Here is a 25,688-nt window from a genome sequence, read left to right as displayed (position 1 = left end):
CCACTCCCTCTGTGTCACAGTGTCACTGCTCCCTGTGTCACACACAGTGTCACCACTCCCCCCGTGTCACTGCTTCCCACGTGTCACACACACACACACACACACAGTGTCGCTGCTTCCCACGCGACACACACACACACAGTCACTGCTTCCCACGCGACACACACAGTGTCACTGCTTCCCACGCGACACACACACACAGTCACTGCTTCCCACGCGACACACACACACAGTGTCACTGCTTCCCACGCGACACACACACACAGTGTCACTGCTTCCCACGCGACACACAGTGTCACTGCTTCCCACGCGACACACACACACACACACACACAGTGTCACTGCTTCCCACGCGACACACACACAGTGTCACTGCTTCCCACGCGACACACACACAGTGTCACTGCTTCCCACGCGACACACACACAGTGTCACTGCTTCCCACGCGACACACACACACACACAGTGTCACTGCTTCCCACGCGACACACACACACACACAGTGTCACTGCTTCCCACGCGACACACACACACACACAGTGTCACTGCTTCCCACGCGACACACACTATCACTGCTTTTCTTTGTCATATTTTATTACTTCTTTCACATCCAGTGCAGGCGAAATCCTGGGGGGGGGGGGGGGGGTCAGCACCCTCAGTGGGGTGGTGGGTTGGTGGGGGGGGGGTCAGTAAGAGGGGGGGGGGTCAGTACATGGGGCTTTTCTCTTCTCCTTTCGGGTTTGTGATTTTATCGCAATTTTTGAGAATAATGTAAAAGATTTCAACCTGAAAGTGAGAAAGGAGATAACGATTAACCCCTTCCCTGCCAGAAACCTGCCGAGCAATAATTAACCCCTTCCCTGCCAGAGACCTGCCGATCAATAATGAACCCCTTCCCTGCCAGAAACCTGCCGATCAATAATTAACCCCTTCCCTGCCAGAAACCTGCTGAGCAATAATTAACCCCTTCCCTGCCCTAGAGACCTGCCGAGCAATGATTAACCCCTTCCCTGCCCTAGAGACCTGCAGAGCAATGATTAACCCCTTCCCTGCCCTAGAGACCTGCAGAGCAATGATTAACCCCTTCCCTGCCAGAGAGCTGCAGACCAATGATTAACTCCTTCCCTGCCAGAGACCCGCAGACCAATGATTAACTCCTTCCCTGCCATACTCACATAGAAATTTCTCACTTCTATCAGCGTTAGTCTCAGATCCCCATACGCAGATTCATCCTTATCATGAACCAAGGCACGGTAATCCATCTGTGACAGGGGGGGGGGGGATAGAGAGAGGGGGGGGGGAGAGGGGAATAGAGAGAGGAGGAGGGGAATAGAGAGAGGAGAGGGGAATAGAGGGAGGAGAGAGGGGAATGAGGAGAGCGGAATAGAGGGAGATAGGGGACGGGGAGGGAGAGGAGAGAGAGGGGGGAGAGGAGAGAGGGAGGAGGGAGTGGGGGAGAGGGGAATAGAGGGAGAGAGAGGGGACAGGGTGGGAGAGGATGGAGTGGGGGAGAGGAGAGAGGGAGGGGGGAGAGGGGAATAGAGGGAGAAAGGGGACAGGGAGGGAGGGGAGAGGGAGGAGGGAGTGGGGGAGAGAGGGAGAGGGGAATAGAGAGAGAGAGGGGACGGGGAGGTAGAGGAGGGGGGAGAGAGGAGATAGGGAGGGGGGGAGAGGATAGAGGGAGGGGGGAAGAGGAGAGAGGGAGTGGGGGAGAGGAGAGAGGGAGGGGGAGAGGGGAATAGTGGGAGGAGAGAGGGGGAGAGGAGAGGGATAGGGGGAGAGGATAGAGGGATAGGGGGAGAGGAGACAGGGAGGGGAGAGAGGGAGTGGAGAGGGGAATAGAGAGAGGAGAGGGGAATAGAGGGAGAGGGGAGAGGGGAAGAGGGAGAGGAGAGAGAGGGAATAGAGAGAGGAGAGAGGGGAATAGAGGGAGAGGAGAGAGGGGAAGAGGGAGAGAGGGGAATAGAGAGAGGAGAGAGGGGAATAGAGGGAGAGAGAGGGGAGGGAGAGGAGAGGGGAGGAGAGAGTGGGAGAGAGGAGAGAGGGAGGGGGGAGAGAGGGGAATAGAGGGAGAGAGGGGACGGGGAGGGAGAGAAAATTTTAAGAACTTGCTGAGTGGCGGCCGTCTCTCTCCGGATGTCTCATTTCTTACCACATATGTCTCTTTTGAAGCTTTGGCAACAGCGTCTCCTCTCTCAGAGAAATACCTGAAACACACAGAAAAGGGGGCCCTGAGCCACGGGGGAGAATCAGGGGGCGCAGAGCCACGGGGAGAATCAGGGGCCCTGAGCCACGGGGGGAGAATCAGGGGGCCCTGAGCCACGGGGACAATCAGGGGGCCCTGAGCCACGGGGGAGAATCAGGGGGCCCTGAGCCACGGGGGAGAATCAGGGGGCCCTGAGCCACGGGGGAGAATCAGGGGGCCCTGAGCCACGGGGGAGAATCAGGGGGCCCTGAGCCACGGGGGAGAATCAGGGGGCCCTGAGCCACGGGGGAGAATCAGGGGGCGCAGAGCCACGCGGAGAATCAGGGGGCGCAGAGCCACGGGGGAGAATCAGGGGGCGCAGAGCCACAGGGGAGAATCAGGGGGCGCAGAGCCACGGGGGAGAATCAGGGGCACTGAGCCACGGGGGAGAATCGGGGGGGCGCAGAGCCACGGGGGAGAATCAGGGGGTGCAGAGCCACGGGGGAGAATCAGGGGGCGCAGAGCCACGGGGGAGAATCAGGGGGCCCTGAGCCACGGGGGAGAATCAGGGGGCCCTGAGCCACGGGGGAGAATCAGGGGGCCCTGAGCCACGGGGGAGAATCAGGGGGCCCTGAGCCACGGGGGAGAATCAGGGGGCCCTGAGCCACGGGGGAGAATCAGGGGGCGCAGAGCACGCGGAGAATCAGGGGGCGCAGAGCCACGGGGAAGAATCAGGGGGCGCAGAGCCACAGGGGAGAATCAGGGGGCGCAGAGCCACGGGGGAGAATCAGGGGGCACTGAGCCACGGGGGAGAATCAGGGGGGCGCAGAGCCACGGAAAGAATCAGGGGGTGCAGAGCCACGGGGGAGAATCAGGGGGCGCAGAGCCACGGGAAAGAATCAGGGGGCGCAGACCCACGGGTGAGAATCAGGGGGCGCTGACCCACGGGTGAGAATCAGGGGTCGCTGAGCCACGGGTGAAAATCAGGGGTCGCTGAGCCACGGGTGAAAATCGGGAGTCGCTGAGCCAGGGGTGAGAATCAGGGGTCGCTGAGCCACGGGTGAGAATCAGGGGTTGCTGAGCCATGGGTGAGAATCAGGGGGCGCAGAGCCACAGGAAAGAATCAGGGGGCGCAGAGCCACAGGGGAGAATCGGGGTGCAGAGCCACGGGAAAGAATCAGGTGTCGCTGAGCCACGGGAAAGAATCAGGGGGCGCTGAGCCACGGGAAAGAATCAGGGTGCGCAGAGCCGCCACGGGAAAGAATCAGGGGGCGCAGAGCCACGGGGGAGAATCAGGGGGCACTGAGCCACGGGAAAGAATCAGGGGGCACTGAGCCACGGGAAAGAATCAGGGGGCACTGAGCCACGGGAAAGAATCAGGGGGCGCAGAGCCACTGGGGAGAATCAGGGGGCGCAGAGCCACGGGAAAGAATCAGGGGGCACTGAGCCATGGGAAAGAATCAGGGGGGCAGAGCCACGGGAGAGAATCAGGGGGCGCAGAGCCACAGGAAAGAATCAGGGGGCGCAGAGCCACGGGGGAGAATCAGGGGTTGCTGAGCCACGGGAAAGAATCAGGGGGCGCTGAGCCACGGGGGAGAATCAGGGGGCACTGAGCCACGGGGGAGAATCAGAGCTCACTGACCCACGGGTGAGAATCAGGGGTCGCTGACCCACGGGTGAGAATCAGGGGTCGCTGAGCCATGGGTGAGAGTCAGGGGTCGCTGAGCCACGGGTGAAAATCAGGGGTCGCTGAGCCACGGGTGAAAATCGGGAGTCGCTGAGCCACGGGTGAGAATCAGGGGTTGCTGAGCCACGGGTGAGAATCAGGGGGCGCTGACCCACGGTGAGAATCAGGGGGCGCAGAGCCACAGGGGAGAATCAGGGGTCGCTGAGCCACGGGGGAGAATCAGGGGTCGCTGAGCCACAGGGGAGAATCAGGCGGCGCTGACCCACGGGGGAGAATCAGGGGTCACTAAGCCAAGGGGAGGGAGAATCAGGGACCAGTGACACAAAGGCCACGGTAATGCTGGGTAGAATCAGGGAGACGGAGACGTGGACTCGTACTTGGCAATGTTGGTCTGTGATGTGTCCAGCTTCGTTCTTACAGCGGTCACGCGTTCCACCACTTTCTCCTGAGAGACAGCGAGAGAGAGAGAGAGACAGTCAGAGAGAGAGAGAAACAATCAGAGAGAGACAGAGAGTCAGAGAGAGAGACAGTGGTAGGTATATATATATATATATATATATATATATATATATATATATATATATATATATATATATATATATATATATATATATACCTGTGTAGCGGACATGTAAAATGGCTGCAGTCATCTCTCCTGCTGACAGTAAGGCCTGGTAAGTTGTGGGCATGCCAGCAGTAATTATGGAGGTTTGCCCTCACACCCTGGTGGAGTGCCCTGGTATGGATGGGAGTGGTCACATGCTCTGACTCCATGGTTAGTGATGTCAGAGGTGTGTCAGCTTCCAGAGTATACATAAGGCACAGCACTGAGCCTAGAGTTAGTTCTGCACAGATCTACGTTCAGTTCTGCAGGAGTTCTGTCAGAGATCTGCATCCAAGTTCAAGTATTAGCCTAAGAGACTGAAAGTTATGTTATAGTAACAATAGAGGAGACTGTGTCCAGGGACCTGGCACAGGGCGTGATCCCTGCGGGGATAGGGAATCCCTAATTAAGGAGAAGATACACCTTTTAAAGGGAGGCACTGACTACAGAATGAGTGGCTAAGGATATACTGCGAGGGGCAGCTAGCCCACATCACCCCAATAAAGATGTTCTCATTCACAAACCCTCTCGTGTACATGTGTGGAGTGAATGTACAGAGAGGAGCACCACGGAGGAGTTCCTCAACAGGATCATCCCCTTGCGGACGCAGGGACCCTGATGAGGTGGAGGCGCTGCACTGGAACTAGGTGAGACTCAGCACACTACCTCAGCTGCCTGTCTGGACGGGTCCTCCCCACACACCATCATGCGGGAGACTCAGGAGTCCTGTTGCCAACAGGTGCACCACCAGACACTACCACACTGTAATGGGGACCGGTTAGACCACAGGGGCCAATGTGAGATTGGGTGGGTCAGGCCGGGTCAGAAATACCGTTACATTTGGAGGCGAGCTGCTGAGATCATATCTGTCATCAGGACAGGCTCTAGCTAGGCACACTGGGAAATAGGGAGAGAGTCTGCTGCCACTCTGTGCTGCGTAGGGACGGACCTAGGGGTGGTCAGGGGGCTGACGGGATATTGTCAGTTCGCAGGGACGACCTAGGGGCCTGAAAGGAGTGAGGGGTCTGGAGCCAGGCTATAGCTGACCGAGTCACCTTGAGGCAGTGCTAGTTGGTAGGATGCCAGAAGGGATAGCCTGTAACTTGGCCAGGAATCCTGGAGAGGGTCTGCGCTAGGCTGACCAAGAGAGGTAGACGCCCCAAGTACTGCATGGCAGAGCCAGAGTACCTAGCCCATTCCAGACACTTACCATAGGGAGCACAGACTGGGAGGAAGGAGTCACAGCAGACACTGAGAGAGTGAGCCTAGCCTGAGGTAGTGCAACATGAGTCCAGCCTAGTTCAGGTACACATGTGGTGGTGCATCTGAGCAACTCTTTATTGTACTGATGTGGAGGCTGCCCCGCAGAGCGGAGCCCCATGTACGATAATTGGTACGAGAGTGTGACAACCCAAAGAATGGAGGATCCGCGTGGTGCGGAGAACCCAAAATGGCGACCAGAGGCTGATGGGGAGGGCACCCGTGGCGTGCACCCCACTGAAGAGCAAACTGTCGCCGAGCTATCGTTAACCAGTCTGCTCTGGAGCGGAGCGAAGGCCGTGGCTGCCCCGTTTTTATCCTGTCTGGGACACCGAGGGGCCAACCTTGAAGAGTGTGAGGAAATTGTAATAATTGGGGGAGAACCCCGCGAGGAGAACAAACAAAATGACTTTTTGGGCTTAAAAGCCAACCAAAATGGCGGTTCCCGCTTGCTAGGGAAACCGCATGGGCCAGTCACAGAAAATGTGGCTGATACAGGACTTGCAAAGAGCTGGCCGGGAATGGCGCGAACAGCAGAGCCCCGCCCTGATGGGGGGCATGGCGCGAAAGCTATGGCTGCGCCTGCATGGACAGTGACTAACTCAGCCCCTGTGCTGAGTCAACCGCTTAGTCTATGGGACCCTCCACTGATTTCCACCATGGGGAGTGACTTTCAACTATGGCCTGTGGGAATGCACCCACTGGGCCCAGGGACTGATATCCAGACGGCGCCACTACCCAAGGTAGTTCCGGCCGCGGAAATGATTTGCAAGAAAGAGGGATATTTTGCACGCAAAGCTGCTGCAAGGAGAAGGCGGGAACTAGCCGCGGGAAAAGAATCCAGCTCTGAGGAGGAAACTGGCGCGAAAATACAGACCGCGCCCACCAGGACTGAGAGAGGCGCGGCCTTAATTAAGGGGCATGATATTCCCCTGTGGGACCCGCCCATAATTGCAACCCCTGAGGGTGGGTTCCAGCTATGTCAGCGGAAGGAGGAGCCGAAGCAGGAAGTGACTGGCCCAGAAGCTTCTACCGGTCAGTTGCGAGGAACCACTGACCTGGAGAGACCCACACTGAAAGTGGTCCCTACAAAAAGAATGGCCTGCCCCTCCGCTGTGGGAACTATGGTCTCCACTCAGCCCTACTCAGTACCCGGCGGGCTACTGGTAGTAAGGGTGGCTAACACCGAGACGGTGGTCGGGCTCTGCCTGCAATGCGGGCTGCCCGGAGGCACGGTCAACACGGCGGCACGTTGCCCCATTTGCGGGACACTGTACTTATGGCCTATGCCGACATTTATACCGATACAATCGGCTGACCCCCCGGGGGACCAGGCTAAGCGAACCGCCGAGTCCCCTGGCGCACTGTGGATAGGACGTGCGAGTCCCGGAGAAAGGGGACTGGAGCCGGTCAAGTCGGCTGGGTCGGCCGCAACCGCGACAGTCGGGTCACCTCCTGACCGCACCGAGAAGGGAGAATACTCGGACGAGGATCTCCGGGAACTTGCGGAGGTAACAGCGAGGCCCAGGATAGAACCGGGGAGGACGACACCCCGTGGTACTAGCAGCTGTCAGAAAGACAGGACGTCCCCCGCAGATCGGCGAGCCGAGAGACGGAGTCCCTCCGCCTCAGAACGTGGCGGCGACGGACGAGAGACGCCGGCACCCCTGCGGACGGGTAAGAGGAGTCCCTTCACTTACCTTGCCCCAGCAGACGGTGTAGGAGCGGAGAGGCCATGCCAGGCCGCAGGCGCACGTGGAGAGACTGCATCACTTCCGGTGAGGACGACGGCGGAGCTTCCGGATGTCGTCATTGAGGAAGAGATCCCGAATGGGGGTCCAACCCGCGATGACGGTGTTTCCGGTTCCGGGGAGGACATCACTTCCGGTGGCGACAGCGGAACCCCAAGGAAGAGTCGCTTCGGCGATCGGGGGAAGGTCCCCGATCACCTACAAGGCCCAGGAGTTGGAGGGGCGATCCAAGGACTGAGGAGGGTGAGATATCCTCATTGGACCAGTCTACGGACAGCCAGGAACGGGTCGTAACCCCGTGGGGTCCAATCCCTTGCCCCTCCGCCCAATCCCCCGCCCTAGCTAAAACCCCTGCCCCAATCACACGGTCCCCGGGTTCCCCGCCTAGTTTGGAATCTGTGGACATATCATCAGGGGGAGAGGGGAGACGGACTGGGGAAAGACCGCGCAGTGGCGCTACGGAGGGTGATTCTCGGGGAGGGGGAGAATTGAGAGTGGTCACGACAGCACCCGAGCCAGTGATAAGGGCCCCGGGATCGTCCAGATGGTTCCTGCCGCGATCCGCACGGTCATCGGGGATATTTTCTATAGATGATGATAGGGAGTCAGGGAGGTCAGATAGATTCAAAGAGAACCGTTGGTGGGCCCCATTATTTGAAGGGTACTCCGCCTGGATGGACCGCACTCGGTTCCTCATCCGGCGAGAGGATGTAGTGGACTACTGGTGGGCTGTGGGAGAGTTTACCCCAGAACAGAGGGACAGAGAGCTGCAGGAGCGGTGGCTGCAGATTGAGAATAGGGAAATAAAGCCCATGGGTCCCAGCATCCTATCAGACCCCGTGGACCCTGATGAGCCCCTATCATGGGTGTTGCCTGGGAGGGCAGGTAAGGCTGACCTGACTAGAATTAGTAGGGCCGAGAGAACCATAATGGCTCGGTATAAATCTTCCCACGGGTTGGAGTACCCGTATGTCCCTGAGCCTCTCATGGATGAGATAGAGGACAACCGGGATAGGTGGCTTAGGGAAGCCATAGAAATGCACCTAGTGGGGAGAGGGAGTTCCGTGATAGGAAAGAAGGCTGAGGAGCGCATAGAGCACTTAGTGCGGGTATGGGGCATTGGCCGAAACATCTATAAGCACCGGGTGACATATAGGCCTGAGAGGGGACTGCCTAGGCATTATCACGTCACGGTCATAGACATGGGCGGTAGAGAGGTCAAGAAGCCTGACCCGAATCACTATTTTTAGGAGGTACTGATACATTACGCGGGTTCGTGGCTGCTGGTCGGGGCGGGCTTGGCGGAATGTACTGTAGTCATTTTTTTGTTATACACCATGAAGATTTGTATGAAAAGTTAACCAATTATGTGTTGTATTTCAGTGCTTCCTGGAAAAGGGTATACAAATTTAGGTCCCAGCGAGGGCGATGGGATTCACCAGGGGGAGAATGTAGCGGACATGTAAAATGGCTACAGTCATCTCTCCTGCTGACAGTAAGGCCTGGTAAGTTGTGGGCATGCCAGCAGTAATTATGGAGGTTTGCCCTCACACCCTGGTGGAGTGCCCTGTGTATGGATGGGAGTGGTCACATGCTCTGACTCCATGGTTAGTGATGTCAGAGGTGTGTCAGCTTCCAGAGTATACATAAGGCACAGCACTGAGCCTAGAGTTAGTTCTGCACAGATCTACGTTCAGTTCTGCAGGAGTTCTGTCAGAGATCTGCATCCAAGTTCAAGTATTAGCCTAAGAGACTGAAAGTTATGTTATAGTAACAATAGAGGAGACTGTGTCCAGGGACCTGGCACAGGGCGTGATCCCTGCGGGGATAGGGAATCCCTAATTAAGGAGAAGATACACCTTTTAAAGGGAGGCACTGACTACAGAATGAGTGGCTAAGGATATACTGCGAGGGGCAGCTAGCCCACATCACCCCAATAAAGATGTTCTCATTCACAAACCCTCTCGTGTACATGTGTGGAGTGAATGTACAGAGAGGAGCACCACGGAGGAGTTCCTCAACAGGATCATCCCCTTGCGGACGCAGGGACCCTGATGAGGTGGAGGCGCTGCACTGGAACTAGGTGAGACTCAGCACACTACCTCAGCTGCCTGTCTGGACGGGTCCTCCCCACACACCATCATGCGGGAGACTCAGGAGTCCTGTTGCCAACAGGTGCACCACCAGACACTACCACACTGTAATGGGGACCGGTTAGACCACAGGGGCCAATGTGAGATTGGGTGGGTCAGGCCGGGTCAGAAATACCGTTACACCTGTATTTGAAGCACTCCCTTTTCCCCACTTATTGATGCATGTACTTTACGGCAATCGTCATATACGTGCATAACTTGATGTAAATAACGCATTTGTAACAGGCTCTATAGTCTCCCCGCTTGCGCACAGCTTCGGTACAGGTAGGGAGCCGGTATTGCTGATCAGGACGTGCTGACAGGCGCATGCGCGAGCTGCTGTTTGCCTATTGGGCGCTATGTCCTTACTCGCGAATGTACTTAAAGTGAGTGTCCTTAACCCGGAGTATGCCTGTATATTTATTTTATTTATAAAATATTTTACCAGGAAGTAATACATTGAGAGTTACCTCTCGTTTTCACGTATGTCCTGGGCACAGAGTAAAACAAATAATACCTGGTTACAAATACAGTTACATAAATGAACAGGGTATATACATTATATACAAGACATGGCGTGCACAGTTAAAGATAATATATATTATGGGCGTATGTAACAGTTACAGACCAAATTAAAATGTGAGACAGCCTTAGATTTGAAAGAACTTAAACTGGTGGTGGATGTGAGAGTCTCCGGTAGGCTGTTCCAGTTTTGGGGTGCACGGTAAGAATGAGGAGCGGCCGGATATTTTGTTGAGCCTTGGGACCATATATGGGCTTTCGTTTGATCTGTCACAGATATTTGGTCGGGTGAATGGTTTCTACCCATGTGAAAGACGCCACAGCTGAAGGACAGCGGGACACTTACTTTCCTGATGTGAGGAGACATCATTTCTCCAGCGGTTCCGTTCTTACCTGTCTAGCTCACCTGGAATACAGGACTCGGTGTGCGAGGACTTACTGCGGGACTTCTTTTCATGATAACAGGGAAAGGAATCACTTCGTGCGATTGGTTATTGTCTTTTCCTTGGATATTGCGTAGGCCTTTTTGGCTACGATTTTATTCTATCGCTGCTTCATTGTAACTATATATGTTTTCCTTGCCCTTTTCCTAGATACAGCCAAGTGTTTGTTATATCTTCATCATATGTTTTTCTTTGCGCCGAATGCACTGTTCTCTATGAATACCTTGGGTTAAACTTCTGATTAATCAGCATTAGGGCTGCATCTAGAAATAACCAGCTTACTTGTATTTATTTGTGCACTTGAAACAGTATCATTCATTTATATATATATAGCACTGCCCTGAGGAAGGTCCCATGTGAGGACCGAAACGTTCGTCTTGTTTGTGCTGCTGTCTACTTTGAATACAGGTTTTTTCATCTACCACTGAGTGCTGTCCTTTGTTTACTCTTGTTGAGTTGACTACCGGTTTCTATTTTATCCCTATGGGACATGCTCCGCAACTATTGTTTTGTATGTATGTATGTATGTATGTATGTATGTATGTATGTATGTATCTATCTATCTATCTATCTATCTATCTATCTATATATATATATATATATATATATATATATATATATATATATATATATATATATATATATATATATATATATCTATCTCATCCCAGCCTCTGTCTAAAGCAGCATGCATTGGCTTGAGGATTGGCTTGTGTAATACGAGCTTGAGACAAAAGGTGGCACTGTGTGCTCATTTGCATGTAATTTCCCAGAATCCCTTGCTGCAGTGGAAGCGCTGTATGCTGGGCGATAATGGGGAAAGACAGGGTTGCAGACCTGTCTAAGACATGCAAATGAACATACAGTAATATTTACAGTTGCTATATGCTATACTGTGGAGGGTTTTTGTCACTTTTTTTACCCACCATAACCTTAATATACATATATATATATATACATACATACTCGCACGCGTACACACACACACACACGTATATAGTATATATAGATTACCTGCACTGAGACCCCAAAGTCGTTCCCGTCCTCAATTCTTGGAATCAGGTGATGGATCCAGGTGATAATCTGAAGGAACCAAATGATGACATCATCGCATTTCCATCAGTGACATCATCACCCACTATCCAATCCCATCCGTGTCTTTGATATCATCGCCCAGTGACCAAATACATCCACCCCCGTCTGCAACATGAGGGGCCAGGTCTGCAGCAACAATTAGATTGTAAGCTATCTGGTACAGGGGCAGTTAGCTGGGGGCAGATGCTGAGAGCAATTAGTTGGGGGGCAGTTAGCTGGGGGCAGTTGCAGCCTCACCTGTGTACATTGCTCTCTCAGTGTCCGAATCTCGGGCTGTACAGAGCTCAGGATTCTCTGCAGTTTCTCGTTCACCTTCAGGAAACCGCAGCGAGGAGCTAGGGGGACCCCGAAAACACAGTGTGAACCCTGAGTATAAGGAAGGGGGACCCCGAAAACACAGCGTGAACCCTGAGTATAAGGAAGGGGGACCCCGAAAACACAGCGTGAACCCTGAGTATAAGGAAGGGGGACCCCGAAAACACAGCGTGAACCCTGAGTATAAGGAAGGGGGACCCCGAAAACACAGCGTGAACCCTGAGTATAAGGAAGGGGGACCCCGAAAACACAGCGTGAACCCTGAGTATAAGGAAGGGGGACCCCGAAAACACAGCGTGAACCCTGAGTATAAGGAAGGGGGACCCCGAAAACACAGCGTGAACCCTGAGTATAAGGAAGGGGGACCCCGAAAACACAGCGTGAACCCTGAGTATAAGGAAGGGGGACCCCAAAAACACAGCGTGAACCCTGAGTATAAGGAAGGGGGACCCCGAAAACACAGCGTGAACCCTGAGTATAAGAAAGGGGGACCCCGAAAACACAGCGTGAACCCTGAGTATAAGGAGAGGGACCCCGAAAACACAGCGTGAACCCTGAGTATAAGGAAGGGGGACCCCGAAAACACAGCGTGAACCCTGAGTATAAGGAAGGGGGACCCCGAAAACACAGTGTGAACCCTGAGTATAAGGAGGGGGACCCCGAAAACACAGCGTGAACCCTGAGTATAAGGAAGGGGGACCCCGAAAACACAGCGTGAACCCTGAGTATAAGGAAGGGGGACCCCGAAAACACAGCGTGAACCCTGAGTATAAGGAAGGGGGACCCCGAAAACACAGCGTGAACCCTGAGTATAAGGAAGGGGGACCCCGAAAACACAGCGTGAACCCTGAGAATAATGAAGGGGGACCCCGAAAACACAGCGTGAACCCTGAGTATAAGGAAGGGGGACCCCGAAAACACAGCGTGAACCCTGAGAATAAGGAAGGGGGACCCCGAAAACACAGCGTGAACCCTGAGTATAAGGAGAGGGACCCCGAAAACACAGCGTAAACCCTGAGTATAAGGAAGGGGGACCCCGAAAACACAGCGTGAACCCTGAGTATAAGGAGGGGGACCCCGAAAACACAGCGTGAACCCTGAGTATAAGGAGGGGGACCCCGAAAACACAGCGTGAACCCTGAGAATAAGGAAGGGGGACCCCGAAAACACAGCGTGAACCCTGAGTATAAGGAAGGGGGACCCCGAAAACACAGTGTGAACCCTGAGTATAAGGAGGGGGACCCCGAAAACACAGCGTGAACCCTGAGTATAAGGAGGGGGACCCCGAAAACACAGCGTGAACCCTGAGTATAAGGAGGGGGACCCCGAAAACACAGCGTGAACCCTGAGTATAAGGAGGGGGACCCCGAAAACACAGCGTGAACCCTGAGTATAAGGAAGGGGGACCCCGAAAACACAGCGTGAACCCTGAGTATAAGGAGGGGGACCCCGAAAACACAGCGTGAACCCTGAGTATAAGGAAGGGGGACCCCGAAAACACAGCGTGAACCCTGAGTATAAGGAAGGGGGACCCCGAAAACACAGCGTGAACCCTGAGTATAAGGAAGGGGGACCCCGAAAACACAGCGTGAACCCTGAGTATAAGGAAGGGGGACCCCGAAAACACAGCGTGAACCCTGAGTATAAGGAGGGGGACCCCGAAAACACAGTGTGAACCCTGAGTATAAGGAGGGGGACCCCGAAAACACAGCGTGAACCCTGAGTATAAGGAAGGGGGACCCCGAAAACACAGCGTGAACCCTGAGTATAAGGAGGGGGACCCCGAAAACACAGCGTGAACCCTGAGTATAAGGAAGGGGGACCCCGAAAACACAGCGTGAACCCTGAGTATAAGGAAGGGGGACCCCGAAAACACAGCGTGAACCCTGAGTATAAGGAAGGGGGACCCCGAAAACACAGCGTGAACCCTGAGTATAAGGAAGGGGGACCCCGAAAACACAGCGTGAACCCTGAGTATAAGGAAGGGGGACCCCGAAAACACAGCGTGAACCCTGAGTATAAGGAAGGGGGACCCCGAAAACACAGCGTGAACCCTGAGTATAAGGAAGGGGGACCCCGAAAACACAGCGTGAACCCTGAGTATAAGGAAGGGGGACCCCGAAAACACAGCGTGAACCCTGAGAATAAGGAAGGGGGACCCCGAAAACACAGCGTGAACCCTGAGTATAAGGAAGGGGGACCCCGAAAACACAGCGTGAACCCTGAGAATAAGGAAGGGGGACCCCGAAAACACAGCGTGAACCCTGAGTATAAGGAGAGGGACCCCGAAAACACAGCGTAAACCCTGAGTATAAGGAAGGGGGACCCCGAAAACACAGCGTGAACCCTGAGTATAAGGAGGGGGACCCCGAAAACACAGCGTGAACCCTGAGTATAAGGAGGGGGACCCCGAAAACACAGCGTGAACCCTGAGTATAAGGAAGGGGGACCCCGAAAACACAGCGTGAACCCTGAGTATAAGGAAGGGGGACCCCGAAAACACAGTGTGAACCCTGAGTATAAGGAGGGGGACCCCGAAAACACAGCGTGAACCCTGAGTATAAGGAGGGGGACCCCGAAAACACAGCGTGAACCCTGAGTATAAGGAGGGGGACCCCGAAAACACAGCGTGAACCCTGAGTATAAGGAGGGGGACCCCGAAAACACAGCGTGAACCCTGAGTATAAGGAAGGGGGACCCCGAAAACACAGCGTGAACCCTGAGTATAAGGAGGGGGACCCCGAAAACACAGCGTGAACCCTGAGTATAAGGAAGGGGGACCCCGAAAACACAGCGTGAACCCTGAGTATAAGGAAGGGGGACCCCGAAAACACAGCGTGAACCCTGAGTATAAGGAAGGGGGACCCCGAAAACACAGCGTGAACCCTGAGTATAAGGAAGGGGGACCCCGAAAACACAGCGTGAACCCTGAGTATAAGGAGGGGGACCCCGAAAACACAGTGTGAACCCTGAGTATAAGGAGGGGGACCCCGAAAACACAGCGTGAACCCTGAGTATAAGGAAGGGGGACCCCGAAAACACAGCGTGAACCCTGAGTATAAGGAGGGGGACCCCGAAAACACAGCGTGAACCCTGAGTATAAGGAAGGGGGACCCCGAAAACACAGCGTGAACCCTGAGTATAAGGAAGGGGGACCCCGAAAACACAGCGTGAACCCTGAGTATAAGGAAGGGGGACCCCGAAAACACAGCGTGAACCCTGAGTATAAGGAAGGGGGACCCTGAAAACACAGCGTGAACCCTGAGTATAAGGAAGGGGGACCCCGAAAACACAGCGTGAACCCTGAGTATAAGGAAGGGGGACCCCGAAAACACAGCGTGAACCCTGAGTATAAGGAGGGGGACCCCGAAAACACAGCGTGAACCCTGAGTATAAGGAGGGGGGACCCAGAAAACACAGCGTGAACCCTGGGTATAAGGAAGGGGGACCCCGAAAACACAGCGTGAACCCTGAGTATAAGGAGGGGGACCCCGAAAACACAGCGTGAACCCTGAGTATAAGGAAGGGGGACCCCGAAAACACAGTGTGAACCCTGAGTATAAGGAGGGGGACCCCGAAAACACAGTGTGAACCCTGAGTATAAGGAAGGGGGACCCCGAAAACACAGTGTGAACCCTGAGTATAAGGAGGGGGACCCCGAAAACACAGCGTGAACCCCGAGTATAAGGAAGGGGGACCCCGAAAACACAGCGTGAACCCTGAGTATAAGGAGGGGGACCCCGAAAACACAGCGTGAACCCTGAGTATAAGGAAGGGGGACCCCGAAAACACAGTGTGAACCCTGAGTATAAGGAGGGGGACCCCGAAAACACAGCGTGAACCCTGAGTATAAGGAAGGGGGACCCCGAAAACACAGCGTGAACCCTGAGTATAAGGAGGGGGACCCCGAAAACACAGCGTGAACCCTGAGTATAAGGAAGGAGGACCCCGAAAACACAGCGTGAACCCTGAGTATAAGGAAGGGGGACCCTGAAAACACAGCGTGAACCCTGAGTATAAGGAAGGGGGACCCCGAAAACACAGCGTGAACCCTGAGTATAAGGAAGGGGGACCCCGAAAACACAGCGTGAACCCTGAGTATAAGGAGGGGGACCCCGAAAACACAGCATGAACCCTGAGTATAAGGAGGGGGACCCCGAAAACACAGTGTGAACCCTGAGTATAAGGAGGGGGACCCCGAAAACACAGCGTGAACCCTGAGTATAAGGAAGGGGGACCCCGAAAACACAGTGTGAACCCTGAGTATAAGGAGGGGGACCCCGAAAACACAGCGTGAACCCTGCGTATAAGGAAGGGGGACCCCGAAAACACAGCGTGAACCCTGAGTATAAGGAGGGGGACCCCGAAAACACAGCGTGAACCCTGAGTATAAGGAGGGGGACCCTGAAAACACAGCGTGAACCCTGAGTATAAGGAGGGGGACCCCGAAAACACAGCGTGAACCCTGAGTATAAGGAGGGGGACCCCGAAAACACAGTGTGAACCCTGAGTATAAGGAGGGGGGAACCCAAAAACACAGCGTGAACCCTGAGTATAAGGAGGGGGGAACCCAAAAACACAGCATGAACCCTGAGTATAAGGAGGGGGGACCCGAAAACACAGCGTGAACCCTGAGTATAAGGAGGGGGACCCCGAAAACACAGCGTGAACCCTGAGTATAAGGAGGGGGACCCCGAAAACACAGCGTGAACCCTGAGTATAAGGAGGGGGGAACCCAAAAACACAGCGTGAACCCTGAGTATAAGGAGGGGGGACCCCGAAAACACAGCATGAACCCTGAATATGAGGGGGGACCCCGAAAACACAGCGTGAACCCTGAATATAAGGAGGGGGGATCCCTAAATGTGCCGGCAGCGAGGGGGCGGGGAAATGTGCCGGCAGCAAGGGGGGGAGGGGAATTGTGCCAGCAGCAGGGGGGAGGGGGGGCAGGGAGATGTGCCGGCAGCAGGGGGGGGGGGCGGATTAGATGTGCCGGCAGCAGGGGGGGGGGGGGCAAGGAGATGCGCCGGCAGGAGGGAGGGAGGGGGGCAGGGAGTTGTGCCGGCAGCAGGGGGGGGGGGGGGCGGATTAGATGTGCCGGCAGCGGGGGGGGGGGGGGGCGGGGAGATGTTCCGGCAGCGGGGGAGGGGGGGGCGGTGGAAATGTGCCGGCAGCGAGGGGAGATGCGGCAGAAGCGTGGGGAGATGTGCTGGCAGCGAGGGGAGATGTGCTGGCAGCGAGGGGAGATGTGCTGGCAGCGAGGGGAGATGCGGTAGTAGCGAGGGGAGATGTGCTGGCAGCGTGGGGAGATGCGGCAGAAGCGTGGGGAGATGTGCCGGCAGCGAGGGGAGATGCGGTAGAAGCGAGGGGAGATGTGCTGGCAGCGAGGGGAGATGTGCTGGCAGCGAGGGGAGATGCGGTAGAAGCGAGGGGAGATGTGCTGACAGCGAGGGGAGATGTGCTGGCAGCGAGGGGAGATGCGGTAGAAGCGTGGGGAGATGTGCCGGCAGCGAGGGGAGATGTGCTGGCAGCGTGGGGAGATGTGCTGGCAGCGAGGGGAGATGCGGTAGAAGCGTGGGGAGATGTGCTGGCAGCGAGGGGAGATGCGGTAGAAGCGTGGGGAGATGTGCTGGCAGCGAGGGGAGATGCGGTAGAAGCGTGGGGAGATGTGCTGGCAGCGAGGGGAGATGCGGTAGAAGCGTGGGGAGATGTGCTGGCAGCGAGGGGAGATGTGCTGGCAGCGAGGGGAGATGCGGTAGAAGCGTGGGGAGATGTGCTGGCAGCGAGGGGAGATGCGGTAGAAGCGTGGGGAGATGTGCTGGCAGCGAGGGGAGATGTGCTGGCAGCGAGGGGAGATGTGCTGGCAGCGAGGGGAGATGCGGTAGAAGCGTGGGGAGATGTGCTGGCAGCGAGGGGAGATGTGCTGGCAGCGAGGGGAGATGTGCTGGCAGCGAGGGGAGATGTGCTGGCAGCGAGGGGAGATGCGGTAGAAGCGTGGGGAGATGTGCTGGCAGCGAGGGGAGATGTGCTGGCAGCGAGGGGAGATGTGCTGGCAGCGAGGGGAGATGTGCTGGCAGCGAGGGGAGATGCGGTAGAAGCGTGGGGAGATGTGCCGGCAGCGAGGGGAGATGTGCTGGCAGCGAGGGGAGATGTGCCGGCAGCGAGGGGAGATGCGGTAGAAGCGTGGGGAGATGTGCCGGCAGCGAGGGGAGATGTGCTGGCACCGAGGGGAGATGTGCTGGCAGCGAGGGGAGATGTGCTGGCAGCGAGGGGAGATGTGCCGGCAGCGAGGGGAGATGCGGTAGAAGCGTGGGGAGATGTGCCGGCAGCGAGGGGAGATGTGCTGGCAGCGAGGGGAGATGCGGTAGAAGCGTGGGGAGATGTGCCGGCAGCGAGGGGAGATGTGCTGGCAGCGTGGGGAGATGTGCTGGCAGCGAGGGGAGATGTGCTGGCAGCGAGGGGAGATGTGCTGGCAGGGAGGGGAGATGCGGTAGAAGCGTGGGGAGATGTGCTGGCAGCGAGGGGAGATGCGGTAGAAGCGTGGGGAGATGTGCTGGCAGCGAGGGGAGATGTGCTGGCAGCGAGGGGAGATGTGCTGGCAGCGAGGGGAGATGCGGTAGAAGCGTGGGGAGATGTGCCGGCAGCTCCCCGGATACAAAAGCTAGTATATATATATATATATATCACCTTTCTTTTCTTCTTTGTCCGTTTCCATCTGGGATGAATCCTGAGGGGGAAAGTCACATGATAAATGGTCTCCTTCCTTCCCCGTGGCCTCGCCTTCCTCCCCGTGGCCTCGCCTTCCTCCCCCGTGGCCTCGTCTTCCTCCCCCGTGGCCTCGTCTTCCTCCCCCGTGGCTCCTCCTACCCCGTGGCCACTTACCTCAGGCTCTGGGGGGTCAGGGATGGGGATGTTCAGCTCAGAGTGAAGAGACTTCAGGTCCTGGACAGTGAAGAGGTCACTCTGTGGGGGGGAGGGGAGAGGGTCAGACAGCGGGGGGTCAGACAGCGGGGGGTCAGAGAGACTCAAATTACCCCCCCCCAAACAGAGACCCCCTACACGCGCACACACCCAGACCCCCCCCCACACACACGCACGCACAGACAGACTGACCCCTCCCACAAACACACCGAAGCATCTCTGTTGCAGGGTAAATGCAACTACACACGCAGGTTCTTTGGATAAGGCTTATTTATTTAGCCTTAATTTATACAGCACACAAAAACAAAAATAGCTTTTCATCAGCAAACAAAAGAAAAATTTCTTTTTCTTCAGCAGACAAAACAGTTTTTCTTTAGCAGACAGAGTAAAAATAAGGCAGCTACTCTTTTCTATGCAGGAGACAGACAGTTCATAAACCATGTACTTTGCTAACAGACCTTGTATCAAGCTGTTCTCTCTCCAGAGTTTCAGGGGATTTTCCAGCTTCAGATAGCATACAATAGACATACCTTCTATCAGTAATCTCCTCTCTCCTGAACAGCTAGGCACCATGTGTCTACAGCCTGGGGTTTTTAACACACCTTGATTAGGCAGATGGGATCCAACTAATTGTCCTGAGGTTCCCAGCTGAAGTTAACCTAGTCACTGCTGCACTGCAGAATAAACATAGGTCTGCCAGGCATATGGCTGGTGGCTTTTATTTACCCTGTCACAATCCCCCACACACACAGACTGACACCCCCCCACAAACACACACACCCAGACACCCCCCCCACACACACATACAGACTGACTCCCTCCCACAAACACACACACACACACACAGACCCCCCCCACACACACAGATCCCCCCTACACACACAGACCCCCTCCCACACACACACATACAGACAGACTCACCCCCTCCCACAAACACACCCTAGCACCCCAGACACACAGACCCCCCACAAACACACACACCCAGACCCCCCACACACACACACACATGCAGACTGACCCCCTCCCACAAACGCACCCACACACACAGACCCCCCAACACACAGATCCCCCCCACACGCACAGATTCCCCCACAAACACACCCACACACACAGATCCCCCACACATACAGACTCACCCCCTCCCACAAACACACCCAAGCACCCCAGACACACGGACCCCCCACACACAAGCACAGACACCCCCCCACAAACACACACCTAGACACCCCCCCAAACACACACATACAGACTGACCCCCTCCCACAAACACACCCACACACACAGACCCCCTCACACACAGATCCCCCCCACACACAGACCCCCCCCCCCACAAGCACAGATCCCCCCACAAACAAACACATACAGACTCACCCCCCCACAATCACACACACACACACCCCGCCACACACACACACAGACTGACTCCCTCCCACAAACACACCCACACACACAGACCCCCCACAAACACACACACATACAGACTCACCCCCCACAATCACACACACACACCGCCACACACAGACCCCCCCACAAACACAAACTCTCGTGCACACACAGACACCGCCCAACATACAGACTCCCCCCACCCTCCAACAAACACACACACACCCAGACCCCTCCCCACATACATACACAGACCCCCACACACACACATACAGACCTCCACCACACAAACACATGCACAGACCCTCTCCCCACACACACACATGCACGCACGCACGCTCACACACATAAGCCCCCAAATACACACATACAGACCCCCCCCACCCCACACACATACTCCCCCCCCCACCCCACACACAAACTCCTCACACCACACACATACCCCCCCACCCAGAACACATACAGTACCCCCCACCACAAATACACCCACACACACCCATACAGATCCCCAACCCCCACAGAGACCCTCCCAGCACACACACACACACACACACACACACACACACACACACACACACACACATATCCCAGACACACATACAGATACCCCCACAAACACACAGAGACCCTCCCACCACACACATTTACACACAGACCCCCCACACATATACACGGACCCCCCACACATACACACAGGCCCCCCTCCCCTATAGATAAATGACCTTCAGAAGGACGTCCAGAGACTGGATCTTCTCCGGGAGAAACTCATACAGGAAACTCTACACCTGCGAGACAGATACTCAGTTCTGATATACAGAGAGGGTTGTATATAAACAGTATATAGCGCTCTCTCGGTGTATACATGGTGTATATGACGCTCTCTCTGTGTATAAACGGTGTATATGACGCTCTCTCGGAATATACAGGGTGTAAATGACGCTCTCTCTGTGTATACATGGTGTATATGGTGCTCTCTCTGTGTATACAGGGTGTGTATAGCGCTCTCTCTGTGTATACAGGGTGTATATGGTGCTCCCCCTGTGTGTACATAGTGTATATGGGGCTCTCTCTGTGTATACATGGTGTATATGGTGCTCCCTCTGTGTATACATGGTGTATATGGTGCTCCCTCTGTGTATACATGGTGTATATGGTGCTCCCTCTGTGTGTACATAGTGTATATGGTGCTCCCTCTGTGTATACATGGTGTATATGGCGCTCTCTCTGTATATACATGGTGTATAGATGCTGGTTACCTCATTGAAAAGAGCGTTACGGAATCCATTCACCTGACAAGAGATAAAACAGTCAGTTTCCTGCACCCACTGCCAGGCCGGCCTCTACTGCACACGCACACACACACACACACACACACAGCCAGGCCGGCCTCTACTGCACACACACACACTGCCAGGCCGGCCTCTACTGCACACGCACACACACACACTGCCAGGCCGGCCTCTACTGCACACACACACCCACTGCCAGGCCGGCCTCTACTGCACACACACACACTGCCAGGTCGGTCTCTACTGCGCACACACACACACACACACACACACACACACACACACACACACACACACACACACACACACACACACACACACACACACACACACTGCCAGGCCGGCCTCTACTGCACACACACACACACTGCCAGGCCGGCCTCTACTGCACACACACACACACACACACTGCCAGGCCGGCCTCTACTGCACACACACACCCACTGCCAGGCCGGCCTCTACTGCACACACACACCCACTGCCAGGCCGGCCTCTACTGCACACACACACCCACTGCCAGGCCGGCCTCTACTGCACACACACACACTGCCAGGCCAGCCTCTACTGCACACACACACTGCCAGGCCGGCCTCTACTGCACGCACACACACACACACACTGCCAGGCCGGCCTATACTGCACACACACACACACACACACAGACCCACTGCCAGGCCGGCCTCTACTGCACACACACACACTGCCAGGCCGGCCTCTACTGCACACACACACCCACTGCCAGGCCGGCCTCTACTGCACACACACACTGCCAGGCCGGCCTCTACTGCACACACACACCCACTGCCAGGCCGGCCTCTACTGCACACACACACCCACTGCCAGGCCGGCCTCTACTGCACACACACACACACTGCCAGGCCGGCCTCTACTACACACACACACACACCCACTGCCAGGCCGGCCTCTACTGCACACACACACACTGCCAGGCCGGCCTCTACTGCACACACACACACTGCCAGGCCGGCCTCTACTGCACACACACACACTGCCAGGCCGGCCTCTACTGCACACACACACTGCCAGGCCAGCCTCTACTGCACACGCACACACACACACACACTGCCAGGCCGGCCTCTACTGCACACACACACCCACTGCCAGGCCGGCCTCTACTGCACACACACACACTGCCAGGTCGGTCTCTACTGCGCACACACACACACACACACACACACACACACACACACACACTGCCAGGCCGGCCTCTACTGCACACACACACACACTGCCAGGCCGGCCTCTACTGCACACACACACACACTGCCAGGCCGGCCTCTACTGCACACACACACCCACTGCCAGGCCGGCCTCTACTGCACACACACACACCCACTGCCAGGCCGGCCTCTACTGCACACACACACACACACACTGCCAGGCCAGCCTCTACTGCACACACACACACTGCCAGGCCGGCCTCTACTGCACACACACACACACCCACTGCCAGGCCGGCCTCTACTGCACACACACACACACTGCCAGGCCGGCCTCTACTGCAAACGCACACACACACACACACACACACTGCCAGGCCGGCCTCTACTGCACACACACACCCACTGCCAGGCCGGCCTCTACTGCGCACACACACACACACACACACTGCCAGGCCGGCCTCTACTGCACACACACACACACCCACTGCCAGGCCGGCCTCTACTGCACACACACACCCACTGCCAGGCCGGCCTCTACTGCACACACACACACTGCCAGGCCGGCCTCTACTGCGCACACACACACACACACACACACTGCCAGGCCGGCCTCTACTGCACACACATACACACCCACTGCCAGGCCGGCCTCTACTGCACACACACACCCACTGCCAGGCCGGCCTCTACTGCACACACACACACTGCCAGGCCGGCCTCTACTGCACACACACACACTGCCAGGCCGGCCTCTACTGCACACACACACACTGCCAGGCCGGCCTCTACTGCACACACACACACTGCCAGGCCGGCCTCTACTGCACACACACACTGCCAGGCCGGCCTCTACTGCACACACACACTGCCAGGCCGGCCTATACTGCACACACACACAGACCCACTGCCAGGCCGGCCTTTACTGCACACACACACACTGCCAGGCCGGCCTCTACTGCACACACACACCCACTGCCAGGCCGGCCTCTACTGCACACACACACACACACCGCCAGGCCGGCCTCTACTGCACACACACACCCACTGCAGGCCGGCCTCTACTGCACACACACACACTGCCAGGCCGGCCTCTACTACACACACACACACTGCCAGGCCGGCCTATACTGCACACACACACACAGACCCACTGCCAGGCCGGCCTCTACTGCACACACACACACTGCCAGGCCGGCCTCTACTGCACACACACACACACACTGCCAGGCCGGCCTCTACTGCACACACACACACACACTGCCAGGCCGGCCTCTACTGCACACACACACCCACTGCCAGGCCGGCCTCTACTGCACACACACACCCACTGCCAGCCTCTACTGCACACACACACACTGCCAGGCCGGCCTCTACTACACACACACACCCACTGCCAGGCCGGCCTCTACTGCACACACACACACTGCCAGGCCGGCCTCTACTGCACACACACACACTGCCAGGCCGGCCTCTACTGCACACACACACACTGCCAGGCCTGCCTCTACTGCACACACACACACACACTGCCAGGCCTGCCTCTACTGCACACACACACTGCCAGGCCAGCCTCTACTGCACACACACACACTGCCAGGCCGGCCTCTACTGCACACACACACACACTGCCAGGCCGGCCTCTACTGCACACACACACACTGCCAGGCCGGCATCTACTGCACACACACACACACACACACACTGCCAGGCCGGCCTCTACTGCACACACACACACACTGCCAGGCCGGCCTCTACTGCACACACACACACACACACACACACACACACACACACACACACACACTGCCAGGCCGGCCTCTACTGCACACACACTGCCAGGCCGGCCTCTACTGCACACACACACACTGCCAGGCCGGCCTCTACTGCACACACACACACTGCCAGGCCGGCCTCTACTGCACACACACACACTGCCAGGCCGGCCTCTACTGCACACACACACACACACACACTGCCAGGCCGGCCTCTACTGCACACACATACACTGCCAGGCCGGCCTCTACTGCACACACACACACACACACACAGATACATGCACACAGAGACATACACACACACACACACACACACTTACCTTTTCCTGGTTGTCTGGGGTAATTTTGAGTGTTCTCACTTTAGACATAATGGGAGTCACAGAGCTGTCTCTTGTAATTTCTCTCTCTCTCTCTCTCACAGTCTCTCTCTCCCTCACAGTCTCTCTCTCTCTCTCAGTCTCTCTCTCTCACACACTCTCTCTGTGTCTCACTCTCACTCCGTGTCTCACTCTCTGTGTCTCTCTCTCTGTGTCTCTCTCTCTGTGTCTCTCTCTCTGTCTCTGTGTCTCTCTCTCTGTGTCTCTCTCTCTGTGTCTCTCTCTCTCTCACAGTCTCTCTCTCTCTCTCTCTCTCTCTCACAGCCTCTCTCTTTCTCTCACAGTCTCTCTCTTTCTCTCACAGTCTCTCTCTCTCAGAGTCTCTCTCTCTCTGTGTGTGTCTCTCTCTCACTCTCTCAGTTTGTTCCTTTCGGTTTCTCTTTGGATTTCTGACGTGTGCTAAAAGGAGGAGTGTGTGTGTCTGTGTGTGTGTGTGTCTGTGTGTGTCTATGTCTGTGTGAATGTGTATAGGTCTAGTGTGTGTGTGTGTGTGTGTGTGTGTGTGTGTGTGTGTGTGTGACAGGGGAATTCCGGGCGGTATGAAGGCGTGTAATAGACAGGCACATGATGATTTCTGGGAATGTTTTACTGTGTTCCTGTAACTGGTAATCCGTCCGGATATGTTACATTGCATTAGAGCGTCAGCTCCTGGGCCCGCGTTACATTTATAGGGGGTCACTAGAGCGTCAGCTCCTGGGCCCGCGTTACCTTTATAGGGGGGTCACTAGAGCGTCAGCTCCTGGGCCCGCGTTACCTTTATAAGGG

At 56.0% G+C, this 25,688-nt stretch overlaps 1 protein-coding gene across 1 annotated transcript; it reads right to left on the bottom strand.

Annotated features, from left to right (window-relative positions):
• Positions 1-590: 590 nt before the first annotated feature.
• PSME2 (proteasome activator subunit 2) lies at positions 591-25,421 on the bottom strand. The gene is given in 11 exon segments (XM_075569044.1): positions 591-786; positions 1,176-1,262; positions 2,153-2,207; positions 4,250-4,317; positions 11,599-11,667; positions 11,917-12,014; positions 18,682-18,721; positions 18,877-18,957; positions 21,021-21,083; positions 21,555-21,587; positions 24,867-25,421. Coding segments are annotated over 11 exon segments (723 nt in total). The 5' UTR covers positions 24,915-25,421; the 3' UTR covers positions 591-705.
• Positions 25,422-25,688: the final 267 nt, after the last annotated feature.

The sequence above is a fragment of the Ascaphus truei genome, chromosome 13 (assembly GCF_040206685.1).
Source record: "Ascaphus truei isolate aAscTru1 chromosome 13, aAscTru1.hap1, whole genome shotgun sequence".
Classification (NCBI taxonomy): domain Eukaryota; kingdom Metazoa; phylum Chordata; class Amphibia; order Anura; family Ascaphidae; genus Ascaphus; species Ascaphus truei.
Note: the sequence above shows the minus strand (reverse complement) of the source record. Positions and strands in the feature narration are given on the sequence as shown.